The following is a 15,405-nucleotide window of genomic DNA, read 5'->3' as shown; positions in this document are numbered from 1 at the left end:
TGTATTTATTGAGGTAGCATTTTAACATTTTGTAATTTTACCTTTAAAAGTAGTTAGATATAAAAAACCCGTTAATTTCTTTGTTAAAAAATTGCTATTTTAATAATAATAATAATAATAATAATAATAATAATAATAATAATAATAATAATAATAATAATAATAATAATATTAAAAGCCAGAAGTAGTGTTATAAATATTTATGTGAATGTTTAACAAGGCGTGATCCGAAATCCAGCTTACTCGAAGGTTCGTGCTAAAATCTATAGTCAAATAGAGCGTTGTTTCAACAGTGAAAATTAAAATGAGTACTATTTCAATAGAAATAATTTTATTTGTACTGTTTAACATGCACATTATTTATTTCTTACATCTTCATTCTGATAAGTGAATCACCAATACCTTATCATAAAATCCATCTACTTACTGCTTCTGTACTATTCCTTGTAAAACTTGTGACATGAAAAATAACCTCCAAACTAGGAAAGAGTAAAATAAACATTTTACAAAATATTTATTGTTAACTGGAAGCTTCCATTGACAGTAATATTTAGTACAGAACTTGACCCGTTACGGAAATGCATATTTACCAAAATACAATAAGAAATGTTCTTATTGTTCCTGAACATAGGTTTATCTTTTAGAGGTAATAACACTGCAAAAGGTCATTCAAATAAAATATTAATTTGATGGTTTATCTAGTATAATGTTAGATTTAACCAGCAAGTGCTAATTTATGATAAACCCTTTAGTAGAGTAGTGCTATCAGTGCACCTAATGCCATGCAATGTAGACATTACTTAATGTTTATTGCAGAAATCCTTCATTCCCTAGCTCCACCCCGTTACCTTCCTTTTACTGTACCCCCCATTCATATTGTCTTTCTTCCATCTCACTGTCCAACCTCTCTTAACATTGCTTCATAGTGCAACTGCGAGGTTTTCTTCCTGTTATATCTTTCAAACCTTGCTACCCACAATTTCCCTTTCATCGCTGAATCACCTCATAGGTCCCAACGCTTGACGTTTAGCCTAAATTCTATGTTCTACAAGGTGAATCACCCATAAGGTTGATGGATTATACATTTTTTCTTACTAAATGAAAAATTTACGAGTTGATTTAGCTTAAAAGTACAAGGTGGTTCATGTATCTTGAAAGTACTGGGTGGCTCATATCAAAATTATTTGCTGTTGTGTTAGTTTCAGTGATATTAACAGGAATCAAACGTGGACATACGAGTAAATTGGTGTACTGTGTTATCTGTCAGTTCTCTGTCGTCTCTTCGGAGAACTAATCACACTTGTTCATATCTCACGGTGCGGACTTTGGAAATTGCCTGGGGTTGAGTTCGAGATGAAAACATGACCATCAAAATCACACACTGTTTAGCATTTAAGGGCGCTTTTAGATTGGCACCATTTATGTTTTGTGTATCCTGGTTCATTTCAGAATGCCTGGTAACCTGTCTTTGTTCTTTCAAGTCTATTAATATATTTAGGTATCTATTTTTTTTTGCTCAAGGTTTGGGAGAGTTCAATGATCAGTTTCAACTTACTTTTGGCATAACCATTAATGCAATGTTTCCTTAGCATTATATGTAATGAGTCATTATATTGTTGAACCAAATGTTAGGATACTTAGAAGCTTTAATTTTGAAAAATTGTGGTGACAGGGTTAGCATACGTAAAAAGATATTGATGTCTTAAGAGGCTAGAGCTATGGCTGCGAATTGGTCTTTTGATCATCCACGCATCAATCATCAAACATACCAAATTGTAGTCCCCTAGAATCAATAGTTTTTATTTTAATTTATTTAAAGTTAAAGTTATCCATGACCGTGCAACGATATAGGACAAGCCAACACTGGGCTTGGGCTGACTCTTTCATAGGCTGCGCTCATACAACATCGTATGCTGTACAGAAAACTCGATTTCGCCGAAGAAACTTCGGCATATCTGTTACTTGTTCTTTTATAACTTGAGTCCGAGGACCTTGATAGTTATTAACAAATTGATAAAGTTCTTAGGTTACAATATTTCATGTGCCCTCTCGTTGATTTTTGCTTTGAAATATCTTCTAGTGTGGTTATTAGCAGGGTTTAATTAAGTATTTGTCAGGTGGCATGACTAGGGTTTAATACTTCTGTGAAGGCTGACAAACGATATGATCATGGGTAGAACCGTCAGTGCACTTATGGTTCTTTGCAGCATACCTTCCGCCCCTACCTGCAATTCCTTTCGTTGCTTTCACTGTATCTCTTTTCATATTCTTTTTATTCTAGCTTACTTGCCACCCTCTCGTTACAGTTGAATCAAAGTGCAACTGTGATGTTTCCTCCTGTTACACCTTTCAACCGTTTTACTGTCAATTTCCGTTTCAGCGCTGAATTACTTCATTGGCCTAAATTCTATTTTCAATTAATTTAGAGATGATATGAGACTGAAAGATGGATAGATAATAGATAGAAAGTGTAATGAAAGTAGGGCAATATTGTTTCAGATGTTGTATAACGACCAATCTTATCACGAAATTGCTTACAATTCGTATTTGTTCTCACTGAACTAAATGCCTCAGGAAGACGTTGGGCTGTAGCGGACATTTGTCCTTGACTTTCTTCTCATTATGCAAAATGCCCTTGGAATCAAATTCCCGAGATGTATACTAGCATTGCTCCAGCCCTGGTTTTTTGGCCATATCCCTAGGGTTAGGTTAGGTTAGATTAGGTTAGGTTAGGCAAGGTCAGTTTCAAAGAAGAGAATAGAGAGTAATTTGAGTATGGGAAACATAATGATACTATCTACGAGAAGATTCTGTGGTTAGATTTCAAGATATGGTGCCAAGCATTTTTTAATGGAAGTTTTAATTTCTTGGTTACAGTTCGGGAATATGCGTCCTGAAAGGGTCGTGGTGCACCAAATTTCCATCATGACCATTTCTCGCAGCTGTACCATTTTCATTCATGACTCTCTAGGCCACATATGTCTTTTTTTTGGTGGAGTAGAGATTTGGAGTGATTTTTTTTATTGTTTCTTATTTATCGCAAAGGTGAACGTTCTAAGAACTACTTGAGACGGAAATAAGATTACATTTTGGTAAATGTTACTAAATCCGAAATTCTCAACTCATTTCTGAGTTGGTCATGGAAACATTGAGACTTGAGAACATTTTATATTTAGGTCATAACAGTTTATGTTGGATATAATTTTCAAATATATAACCGCTTCTTGTTACAAAGAGGTGAAAGAGTTGGCCCTCAGATATCCTGAAGGAATATTAGTGGAATATTGGGAATTTTCATATCCATGTATAAGGAATTGGTCAGAAACCGTCAGAATATTAAAGGATAATAAAAATATTTTACTTCTAAGTTTGTTGGTCGGTAATTTTGAAATCAATACTTTCTTCAACACCCAAATATGATTTGAATTCCCAAATAAGTAGCTCATAACATCCAAATTTAAACATGCAAATCAACCGTTGTCTTGGAGCCTGTCTTCATTTTAGAGTCCAACGTATCCCCACCCACCATTGGAGTCTTTGTGTTGGTAGCTGAGGTCTGAAGGAGTCGCAACCTTGCTTGACCAACATCCCTTTCGTATGGAGCGGATGCTGTCTTCAGGTAGTCCAAGAGTAGTTACCTGGTTGAATTAAAGTAATTCATGTTATAAATATAGAAACTTTATATCTGGTAATATATAATAACAACAATGCCCTCCTCCTGGTTTCTTCACACTTTTTGGATATCCGCGTTGCTCACTCCAGAGCTGAAGCTCCAAATGAAGTCATTCGGACGCCGGTAGCAGACTCGCCTGGTACTGATATACGAATTTCTTTTTTGGATCTAAGGCTTTTTCGTAACAAGTATATCCAAAGATTGTTAGGAAATGGAGAAGTTAGGTGGGCATCGTAGTTATTACAATGACATAATTAGACTTGTTTAAAGGCACCGTGCTTATCCCAAATGGCTGTGATTATCATGTCTTGAATAGCTATAGTTCTTATGAAGGGGAACGAACATTTTTGAGTTTAATCATTATGATTGAAGATTGATATTCTCAAGGTACTAACAGCGACTGTAAGTTACCACTGAAGTATGAACACATGTCTGAAAAGGAGACACGATAATTACCAATATGTTTTTGCTGTGTCAGACATATATTATGTAGCCCATGTCTGCTTTCATATGTATTGGGTAATGATTGTATATTTCTTTAACTCGGTAATTAGCATGAGATTTAGTATGGGTGTATCCGTTTCCCTGATGTCCGCTGGAGAGAGTGTATGTTTGTGCGATATTTTCAGATACAAACATCATCATATTTCATTTGCTTCGCAGGTACATAACTGGTGTGTGTGCGCGTTTATTCGCAAGCGCTATGTGCTCGTCATTTTAGTTTTAAACAGGGAAACAAACTTACGACTCCATAAATACCGACGTCAAGCTGCTCTCCCGAAGGCGACCGGTCATGAAATGTGGCAGGATAAACGCAGACCCTTTCAGGGCCCGTGAAGGATTGGCCTCTGTTGGGCGATAAAGACGACGCTGTTCTGTTGTCTACACCAAAGTATATACGTAGTATAAGGGAGAGAGGTACAGTCACTTTGGTGGCGGGAGTAGTTGTGGGGTATTTCCGTGATAGGCCTGGAGGAGGGTGAGAGCGATCAAGGCAAGTACTACCTTGGGAACAACTAAGTACCTTGGGTCGAAGGTATTGGGGATTAGGCCTGTAAGTGTCATATGCCCTTTTCACTCTGTTATCTTCTATACGTTTGTTTTTCTTTTGAATTCATATAGATCACTGTTCACATACAAAATCGTGGATTGATAACGTTTGGCTTTCTAATATATAATAGAAGCCATAGATTAATATACTTGATAGAACTTAAAAAATCGATTGGTATTTAACCTGACAAGGGCTTTTTAATATACATTGTTTGATAAACTAACATAAATATACATAGATAACATAAAACAGTATCTGGCTTCATAATAGAAATGAAAATTACTTAACAAAAATGCATAAAAATAAATCTTTTAAAATTGTCACGGCATAATTTAGTTAATTTACCCATCTTTTTGTCTTTTTTTTTTTTTGTCTACTCGATAGAATTTGGCCATTCAGAACTCTCATCCTAAAAAATCACCCGAAATCTGAAAAAAAAAATCACTTTAAAAGGTAAGGATACACAATTTTCAATATGGCAGGCCAAGTCGTATAATACTCCATTTGAGTGCATTTTCTCCATTGTATGTTTTATCCCATATGCATGCCAAGAGTTTTTTCTGTCATGAGGTACCCTTGAATTGAACACATCAAACCAGGAGTGATCAAGCTCCTATAAAGTCCCTTGTACTTTCCCAGAACATACTCTTCAGAAGTCCCTGGCTTTCATGAAATCTAAAGCTTTAGATGTTTTTTTTCCGAAAGAAGCTGCACTGCTTTCCTACCATTCATACGTTGCGTACCTGTTACATTCATATGTTACATTTTGTTTTATGCAGCAGGTCTCTTTTATATGCACCTTCTTCAAAATGTTTGCTGCATATGCGATGAGTAGTAGGGTTAAAGTTGTACTTTCTCTTACAACGATGAACCCATTTCCGTCTTGTTTCCTCATCACGAGGGAATCGGAAAAATAATACCTTCTTTTTGTTTTTCTATTGAATACCTACCAAACACGGCGCAGGTGTTTGGCCATTTAAATAAATAATTTAGATTATATAAAAAATCAAAACTATGGTTGTATTCGAAGCAATTTAAAACTAAAACTAAATCACTGCAGAGATGACTGAAGTGACCTGTGATCTACTGTGAGAGGTGGACAAAGAGGCAGGTAGAAGTGTACTGATTTTTATTACAGTCAAGGAAATATAATATACAGCATGCGGACGGAAATGTGGTCACCGACCCGCGAGAGTAGTAAAAGTGGGTCGGCGAGACCCGCCCGATTTGTGTTTCTTGAGAGACATAAAAGAAAATACAAAAATAATAAAAGTACACAAATATGTGGTTATACAAGCTTTATACCACTGACGGAAAGCCCGCTGAATGCTCTCTAGGGGGAAGTAAGAACAACGCGAATGATGAATTATGTACAGAGAAAATTATGAATAAGCGTTGTCCTTACAAATACTCACCCTAAGACAATAATTAGGTATGATTGTTGGCTGACTTCTTGTACTTCGGGTAGTCACTCGCGAAGCGAGCTGGACGGCGGAGGCGCCCTCGGGTGCGTGATATTAGTTGTTGTGGTAGAATCCTCGGGGTTTTCCGGGACGGGATGCCTCCCCTGAGGTGATCCTCGGGGGGTTCGACCGTCTTTCGAGGGCGGCCGTGGCTACGGCTAGGAGGTTTGGCGATCGAAGGAGTCGCTTTTTTTTTTTCCGAGGAAGATGAGGCGCCCTGTGGAATCCGCGTCTGCGAGGTCCTCGTCCATTGATGAAGGCTGGTTTCAGGCGGTCGATTGTGACCAGTCCTCGCGAACCGTTGATGGATAAGAGATATGCCTTGTCAGTGCGTCGTAGGACGCGAAGGGACCGCGGTAGGGTCCTCGTTAGAGGCGGGCGGCGGGCGTCGTCCCTGACGAAGGACGTGCTTGCACGATGATAGGGCCTTCGGGAGGAAACGTTTGGTTTTCTGTCGGAGAAGGTTTGACGCAGGGGCTGAACTTCCCGGCGGATTCCCGAAGCCTGGCGATGGAACGTCAGCGTCGTCGGCATTGGTCGGGAAGAACTCGCCAGGGACTGTTAATGGCTCCCCGTATACCTTCTCCGCGGGTGATGCCTCGCCGTTTGCGCGCGGGGCAGTCCTGAGACCGAGGAGGACCCACGGTAGTTGGCTCTTCCAATTTTCGTCGGTGCAGCGCGCCATCAGGGAAGCCTTGATCGAACGGTGGACTCTCTCCACCATGCCGTTAGCTGCTGGGTTGTAGGCGGTGGTGGCATGTAGCGACGTTCCCATTAGGCGGGCCAGGGCAGTCCCACAACCGACAGGAAAACTGGTCCGCGGTCTGTCGTGATTTCGTCTGGCACTCCGAATCGACTGATCCAGCTGGCGAGGAGTGCTTCGGCATCATGCTTTCGTGGTCGCCTCCGACATCGGCGTTGCCTCGGGCCATCTGGTGGAGCGATCGATTACCGTCAGGAGGTACCTGGCGCCTTCCGACGGGGGCAGGGGGCCAACGACGTCTATGTGGATGTGGCCGAATCTTCGTTTCGGCTGCGGAAATTTCCCCACGCCTGATTCCGTGTGCCGACTGATTTTGCTAGTTTGGCAAGGCACGCAGGTCCTGGCCCACTCGAGGGAGTCCTTCCGAATTCCATGCCAGACGAACTTCTCCGTCAGGAGGCGCAACCGTCGTCCGGCCGAGGGGTGCGAGAGTCCGTTGTATGACGTCGAACACGGCTTTCCTTCGGGAGGCTGGGATCAGCGGACGCGGGCGGCCCGTGCTGATGTCGCAGAGGAGCGTCATGCCTGCGGGTCCGAAAGGCACGTCTTCCCACTTGAGGCGGTGATAGCAGTGCGGTATGCGGCAGTCTCCGGGTCGGCAGCCTGTTCCCGGGCGAGGTCTCGTAGTCGACCCCGAGACGCACGGCGTTGATTTTCTATCCTCGATAGGGCGTCTGCCACGGGGTTCTTCTCGCCAGGCACGTACTGGATGGTGCAACCGAACTCTGCGATGGCTGCTAGGTGCCTCTGTTGTCTCGCTGACCAAGCGTCGCCCGCCTTGGTGAAGGCGTGTACCAAAGGGAGGTGGTCCGTCCTGATCGTAAAGGGGGAGCCCTCGAGGAGGTAGTGGAAATGTCGCACTGCTTGGTACACTGCCAGGAGTTCGCGGTCGAACGTGCTGTACCTCGTCTCGGCGGCTGATAGTTTTTTGCTGTAGAAGGCGAGTGGCTGGGGTGGCTCGCCCTGGACCACCATGCTCGAGGACAGCCCCGCCAGGCGACGTGCTGGCGTCGGTGGTGAGGCGTAAAGGTGCAGCAGGGTCTTGGTGGCATAATGTCGCCGCTCTGGCGAGGGCCCTCTTCGTCTCGTTGAAAGCCTTCTCTTGTTCGGCCTCCCCACGTTAGGGCCTTTGGTTTTCCCCTTCAGGACCTGTGTTAGAGGAGACATGGTGCGGGTGGCGGCGGCGGGATGAATCGGCGGTAGTAATTGACCATTCCGATGAACTCCTGCAGGGACTTGACCGTGGTTGGTGTTGGGAACTTCTGCACCACGCCTACCTTCGAGGCCATGGGGCACGCCCGTCGCGGAGATCTCGTGTCCGAGGAAGTCCACCTTCTCGGCGCCGAAGGTGCATTTGTCGAAACGGACGACCAGCCCGTTTTCCTGCAGGCGCTTCAGGACCGCTCGGACGTGATGTAGGTGCTCCTCCAAGGACCTGGAAAAAATCAAGATATCGTCGACGTAGCAGACGCAGAAGGGCAGGTCCCCCAGGATGCTGTCCATCAGGCGCTTGGAAGGTGGCCCTGCATTCCTCAGGCCGAAGGTTGAGTAATGGAAAACGAAGGAGCCAAAAGGCGTGATGATGGCAGTCTTGGGGACATCCTCGGGGTGCACTGGAACCTGGAAATAGGATTTTAAGAGGTCCATTTTTGTGAAGACCTTCGCCCCATGAAGGGCCCCTGTCAAATCCTGCATGTTTGGCAAGGGGTATTGGTCGGGGATTGTAGCGAGGTTGAGTCTTCTGTAGTCTCCGCAGGGCCTCCAGGTGCCGTCAGGTTTCTGTACCATGTGCAGGGCGACGCCCAAGGGCTCGATGCTTTCTTGCAGATGCCCATCGTTCCATCTCCGAGAACGCCTGCTTCGCCTCCTGGAGGCGGCCTGGAGGGAGTCGTCGTCGGAACTTCGCGTGTGTCGGGGGGCCTGTGGTGGCTATGTGGTGGTAATATCCCGTGCTTGGGCGGCGTCCCTGCCGCCTGACGGAAGTTCCGGCTTGAAGACTTCGGGGAACTCCTGCAGGAGTTGCCGTATTTGTGGGGGGCGATGGTACAATTGTAGGGGCGCCCGGCCTGCTGCTAGTGGAAGGGAAAGGCATGTCCCCGTGTCGAGGAGGCGTTTGCGGCCCACGTCCACCAGGAGGCCGTTCTGCGCCAGGAAGTCTGCCCCCTAGTAGCGGGATCCTGACGTCAGCGATTGTGAATTCCCAGACGTAGTTTCGCCCCAAGATGGATATCTCGAGGGGCTTCGTGCCGTAGGAACGGATGGGGGTCCCGTTTGCGGCGACGAGGGAGGTTGTTTTGTCGGGCTCTGCGGCTACGGTCTTTTCCTGACGGCGGGAATATCGAGTGCATTGTGCCCCCGTATCCACCAACATCCTCCGGCCGGAGATCGCGTCGCGGACGTAGAACCCTACGGTGTGTGGTTCCGACGCGGCCGTTGCCACGGGCGGCCTTGGTTTTGTTTGCCGTCGTCGTTTTTTGACTGTTGGAAGGTGCAAGGGCTTTCGCACCTCCTGGCGAATCTCCCGAACCTCCGGTGGAAGCGGCACCAGGAGTTTTCACCTCGCTGCGTGTGGGAGGACTCTTCCTTGGGATAACGGCGCCGATCTCTTGCGTTGGGTCGTCGTCGTCGTCTTCTTCCTCTCTCGCAGGCCAGGCACACGGAGGATCGGGGGGGGGGTGGGGGGGGCGGCGAGCTTCGCGGCATTGTTTGACAACGTCAGCTTCTTTGCCTTCTCTAGTAGTTCGTCGTCCTCTAGGTGTACGCGTCGGTCAGCTGCTTTCGGACGTCCGGCTCGAGTTGCCGCAGGAATATTTCGCGGCTCGGCTGATCTCTACCTTTTTTCCGTCGGGGCCTATTTCGGGCAGACGGACGAGGCCCATCACAGTGTCCCAGGCATCTTGGTGTCGCGCCGCGCATGGGGTTTCGCGACTAGGTCGAGGGCGCGGGCGGCCCTTTCAGCGATAGGCACGGAATAGGCTGTCAAGAGCCTTTCTTTTATCTCGTCGAGCTGACAAGTCCGATTCGTGCTCGACCGGTTAGCCAGTTAGATATTCGGCCGACCACCTCTGTCGGGAGAGCCGCTGCGACAAGGTCAGCCTGCAGCACTTTGTTTGTGAGCCCCGCGATCCGGAATTGCCCTTCGGCTCGGAAGAACCAGGAAAGAACGGGTCAGCCGTTGTGAAGGGGGGCAATTTGACAGCTTGAGCGGCCGCTGTGTCAGAGTCCGTCCGCTGGGGCGGGGGAGGCCCGGGTTTCCCGCGAGGTTTCCCGCGAGGTACTGTTTGCGCCCATTGTCCTCTCTCACAAAAACGGTCGACAGAGTCGTGAAATGGCGGGCCAAACCGTTTTGAGGAAACGCCTGACACACCTTGGGCAGGTATGCCGTATTTAGTCCGTTAGAGGCGTTGGTTATTTCACGGTAGGAGCTTTCAGAGATCTATACTGAGGCGCCGTATGAGTCCGTTAAAGATCTCTGAAGGTGAGCGGCGGTAGTGAGTCCCTTAATGGCTGAGCCAAAACCGCTTGGGTCACCGTCCAAACCGGAGGTCACCAGTTGTGAGAGGTGGACAAAGAGGCAGGTAGAAGTGTACTGATTTTTATTACAGTCAAGGGAAATATAAATATACAGCATGCGGACGGAAATGTGGTCACCGACCCGCGGGAGAGTAAAAGTGGGTCGGCGAGACCCGATTTGTGTTTCTTGAGAGACATAAAATACAAAATATAAAAGTACACAATATGTGGTTATACAAGCTTTATACACTGACGGAAAGCCCGCTGAATGCTCTCTCAGGGGGAAGTAAGAACAACGCGAATGATGAATTATGTACAGAGAAAAATTATGAATAAGCGCTTGTCCTTACACTACATTTGAATGAAACCGTAGCTGAGTGACTTTTCGCCCTGACCTGACCTCCAGGAGGTGCGCGGCTCTTGGGGGGATAGCCGCAACCCCCCACACAGATGACTCTGCCTGACCCATTCTATCTACCCACCCTGGTCTAAACACAAGTCGAGAGATACTGTTCTGATATTGAAGTCACCGTTAAGAGGAGAATTGATGAATTAAACAAGAATTGTATTATTTTTGTTTCTTTCAAAAGCCTTGGCTTTCCTTGGGTGTGTGTGTGTGTGTGTGTGTGTGTGTTTTTTTTTTTTTATAATACGTACCATAAATGTCACTTCCGAGTATGGGTTGACAAGTGGCAAAATCATGAAATTTGACAGTTTGACAACATTAATTTGTAAACTGCTGGTGACCATTAAATATCAAAATTAAACGTTTTAGGGCAGATGAGATGGAACATATATATGACTATAATGACATAAGCTTTGATGACAGATGTAATTAATAATGTTACCATATAAGAGAAAACGGATTTTTATTGTTAGGGGAGACTCGAATAATCTTGTCCTGTACTGATGTCGGTAACTTGATTAGGCTGAGATGTCGCTGCGCTGTATGCTTTCACTGGCAAGAAAGCTTTTGAGGCAATGTAGACATTCATTCAGTTTCGGTTTGATGAGAAACTCCGGAATCTTTCTCCCTTATACATTTTTACGTATTTCAGAGCATGGAATCCCTTCTGAGATTGCACAAATGTCACTATACAAAACAAGCAGACTCACGTGTACACAGTCCAAGCGCTTGTACCCGTGACCGCAATCGAAGAAACTTGAAGGTCAAGCTCTCCACGGTGGCCGTGTCGTTCATACGAAAAGCTCCCTTCCGGTGAAGTTCTGGCCTTCGTAGATGTTCCAGGTGTCGGCGTTCAGGACGACCCTGTGGCCGGTGAAGCAGGCTGAAGATGCCTGGAAGGGCCTTGAATAAATACAGATTCACGCGTGGATCTGTCATGGATTTTCGAGTTATTTGCTGAGAAAGTTGCCTTGATTTCATGGGTTATTAAATTGATGAGATTTCAATAATTTTGTGATTGCTTTTATTCCTACTGGGTTAAAACGGAAAAGGTTTTCGTTGATTCCGTGGTGGATTATCCCGTCAACTGTAGAAGTTACTATAAGTTCGTGGGTTGAAAAGTGGACGGAATGTATTTGTTTTTACTTTAAAGCAGTGATTTCAGTCAGTCGCCATAGTGTTGTGCCGTTAGCTTAAGCGGTGCATCCGAGGAAGCTTTACTTTATTGTATCTGTTGAGGATGAAAATCGTACTGCTTCCAATGTGGATTTTTACAGGAGTATTCAATTGATTCCACTGAATTGAAAGTGTAAGAAGAATTATTGTTGGCATACGGATACTGTTAACAGTTAGGAAATTAGCAGAAAAAAGGCTTATCTGGTATATTTCTGCAAGCTGGGGCTCATTTCGGTTTTAAACTATACTGTAAGGCACTTGGTTATTGAGATGTCATTTTAAGAATGGTAGCTTGCTTACATATTTCTGAACCTAGTGGGAAAGTCCGTTGAATATTCTATGCCGTGCACATAATGAATCTTTCCTTGGAATTCCTTGTTGTAATCTTTATTTTCGTAATAAATCCACCTGTAATATCATTATATAATCACACAATATGCTCAAAAATCACCCATTGATATACAGGGAAATAATGATAAAGAACTTACCACTTGCATTGTAGGGCATTATGTTACACTACTTAAAAACACATGTAATTATGTTAATGTAAAAATCCTATTTGATTGCAAGATACCAATATCTTGAAAGCGACAACTCTTGAGATGATAGAAATTGGGGAAATTATCAAGTAATCCCCATTGAAGTATAGGAGGTGATGGGAGTTTGCTCTTGCGTAAGGCTGTGAAATGCAGTTCATTGGTTATGGTTTTAACGAATCAGTTTGTGAAATACGTGCCATTACGTCAGGTGTTATAGAATCTCATCCTTTATAGGAATCTGGAAACTTTTTAACAGAGAGAGAGAGAGAGAGAGAGAGAGAGAAAGAGAGAGAGAGAGAGAGAGCATCAAAAAGATCTGTGAGACTTACATGCCAGTTTGATGGACACTTTCAATGTCATCGTCGATTCCTTTGGTCGACAAGTCTGGGGTGTAAGTGTAGAGCTCACTCGAAGTCCCCAAGTTATAAGTCTTGCGGAACACCTTTGTGTAAAGGCCATTAGGACCCGGGATGTTCGAAGCTGTAAGAAACTGGCGCTTTAAGTAAACTCGTAAGAGCGTGAGTTGCGAAGGACAAAATTTGTAGAATAAGATTTCAGCTTAGTTATATTTTCAGATAGCTTATTTTTTCAAGGTAGTATTTGACGATTCTTGTATAATAAAGGGCGTACTAATCACTGGTTTACAAAGAAATTGAGGCAAGCACAAAAATACCCGTTTTTACCTAAATTGGGGGTGCTGAATTCAAATTTGAAATCCGTTTTTACTCATCACCTCTAGTTATCTATCCTGTTTTATCTGTTATAAGCTCTTGAAATGTGCACATATATTCTCTGTTTATACTAAAATGAGACTATTTAAAAGCCAGAAAACTAGAGGTGATAGAGCAAAACTATTTATAAGTTTGAATTCAACACACCCAAATTAGCAAAAAACACCTATCCCCATTCTTGCCTCAGACCAAAAATTTTTTTTTTTTTTCAAACCATAGTTTTTAACTACTGCATTTGACCCTGAACCCTAAATCCTAGAACGCAAGAGTAGGATTCGAACCCAAAGTAAAAATATTACGAAATACGACGTTGAATATTATACCACCCCTGTGGGTTGGCAGCAATACTATTCAGTAAAATGTCAAAGGATTTTCAGTTTGAAGGGAATTATAGGAAATACTAAACCCACTTTGCTGTGACCAAAATTTGAATGAGGGTGTAAAAGTGTACGGGCAGCCACCAAAGAACTTATACATCTTTCACCAGAAAGGTCCTAGACAGATAAATAATGGAATCAGAATCTGGAACAGACTTCCATATCTTAGATGCAGAAAGAAAGTCGCCAAAAACGTTGAGTATATTCTAGTCAAAAGACTTCTCAGTTTCCAAGGCTCCATCGATAATCCCACTTTGCCCTCAGGATGTTTTCAGTCGTAAATCCATTATTTCCAAATATTGAGCATATTTTGGTTTTATGTAACATGAAGTGTGATCTGGTGATTATTTAAAGTATCTTTGAAATGAAACTTACGTTTGGCTGCAGTAATCAGAACAGTTAGTGCTAAGGACATATATCGAAGGGACTCCATGATGGATGGGCCGTTGTTTCCTAAATTGACTGCGTCAGGCGCTGCCGTGCTGCCTCTTTTTATATAGAATTCTGCTCCGAGAATTATTTCAAGCAGCATCTGGTACACTGTTCAGAGAGTTGAGGGGGTGGGAGCAGTCGGGGGTTTCGATAAGCTAAAGTTCTGGGATGGCATTAGGGAGGAAATTCCTTTAAATCGGTAGTAGATGGACGGATTTTTTTTTTTTTTTTTTTTTTTGCATAGAGTAACTTTCGAATGCTTATCGAGATTTTTTAAATTTATTTTTTGCCTTCAGAACTCCTATCTAACTGATGTTCTATTTGTTTTCCGCAGGTAAAATGTTATTAATTACTCCCCATAGTTATTACTGTTGGTCGTATTTTTGCGTGCGCGTTTTATTTTTTCTTTTTCTTATGCGGTGTTTACGCAAGTTCGAATGTGATTTGACTGACAGTCGGTAGTGAGAGTTTATCTGATTAAAAAGAGTACTGTTGTGTTATAAAATTCATTAATGTTATAGCCTTCGTTTAACACAAGGATAAATTCAACAGTGAAAATAGAAGCCGATCTTGCAGATATGAAGATAAGGATTAGGCGACATCCAAGGCCACATGTATGTGACTTATCTGATAACCGGGTGATGATTATTCGATAAACCCTCCCTAAAAAGCAGGGCATGTTTCAACGTTCTGTCAAATGGGTGCTGCTGAAATTCACGAGTGTAGTCTCGCAAAAAGGACCGGGTGTGGGAAAGGCAACATTGTCGCCGCTGTGTGGAAATAGTTCATATCGACCTTGAGAAATTATCTCAAAGCGTGGCACATGGAGCTCAGTTACTCGTAGCCTGATAAGAGAGAGTAAGTGTTTTCTCTGAGTCTTGGATGACGGTGAACAGGTGGAATATATGAAAATGATAATTCAGTTATTCTCATCAAGTTTATTTGCAAAAGCTGGTTTACGGCGCTGTACGTGCATCTATTTCTGTCTATAATTGAACTGAACTTTCGAGAGGTTGTTGATAAGAGGAGTTTGTGCAAGGCATAATTTCTTTCATGCTGTATGACCTCATCTCTCTCTCTCTCTCTCTCTCTCTCTCTCTCTCTCTCTCTCTCGAATAGTGTTTACAGTAGTTTAAATTTAATAAATTTATCGATAAGTTCATGAAATGCAAACTGCGTCATCAGTGGAATCGACATTGCGTTGCCTGAGGAAATTACCGATAGGTTCACTATTTTAATTTCATGCAATTGAAAAGACTTGTGATGAGTATTATATATTTG

At 43.5% G+C, this 15,405-nt stretch overlaps 1 protein-coding gene across 1 annotated transcript; it reads right to left on the bottom strand.

Annotated features, from left to right (window-relative positions):
• Positions 1 to 3,405: 3,405 nt before the first annotated feature.
• Positions 3,406 to 14,210, bottom strand: LOC135203274 (uncharacterized). Its single transcript, XM_064233035.1, has 4 exons — positions 14,068 to 14,210; positions 12,914 to 13,064; positions 4,419 to 4,521; positions 3,406 to 3,638 (listed from the first exon to the last, which is right to left on the bottom strand). The coding sequence occupies exons 1-4, from the start codon at positions 14,123 to 14,125 to the stop codon at positions 3,501 to 3,503; spliced, it is 450 nt and encodes a 149-aa protein (XP_064089105.1). The 5' UTR covers positions 14,126 to 14,210; the 3' UTR covers positions 3,406 to 3,500.
• Between the last annotated feature and the right edge of the window lie 1,195 nt (positions 14,211 to 15,405).

Source organism: Macrobrachium nipponense, chromosome 36 (assembly GCF_015104395.2).
Source record: "Macrobrachium nipponense isolate FS-2020 chromosome 36, ASM1510439v2, whole genome shotgun sequence".
NCBI lineage: Eukaryota > Metazoa > Arthropoda > Malacostraca > Decapoda > Palaemonidae > Macrobrachium > Macrobrachium nipponense.
Note: the sequence above shows the minus strand (reverse complement) of the source record. Positions and strands in the feature narration are given on the sequence as shown.

Coding starts and splice junctions, on each gene's coding strand:
- LOC135203274 (XM_064233035.1), bottom strand. CDS start 14,125: ATGGAGTCCCTTCGATATATGTCCTTAGCACTAACTGTTCTGATTACT. Junction 4,522..12,913: donor AGTGTCCATCAAACTGGCAT/GTAAGTCTCACA, acceptor ATCGCCCAACAG/AGGCCAATCCTTCACGGGCC. Junction 3,639..4,418: donor ACGTCGGTATTTATGGAGTC/GTAAGTTTGTTT, acceptor TAATTCAACCAG/GTAACTACTCTTGGACTACC.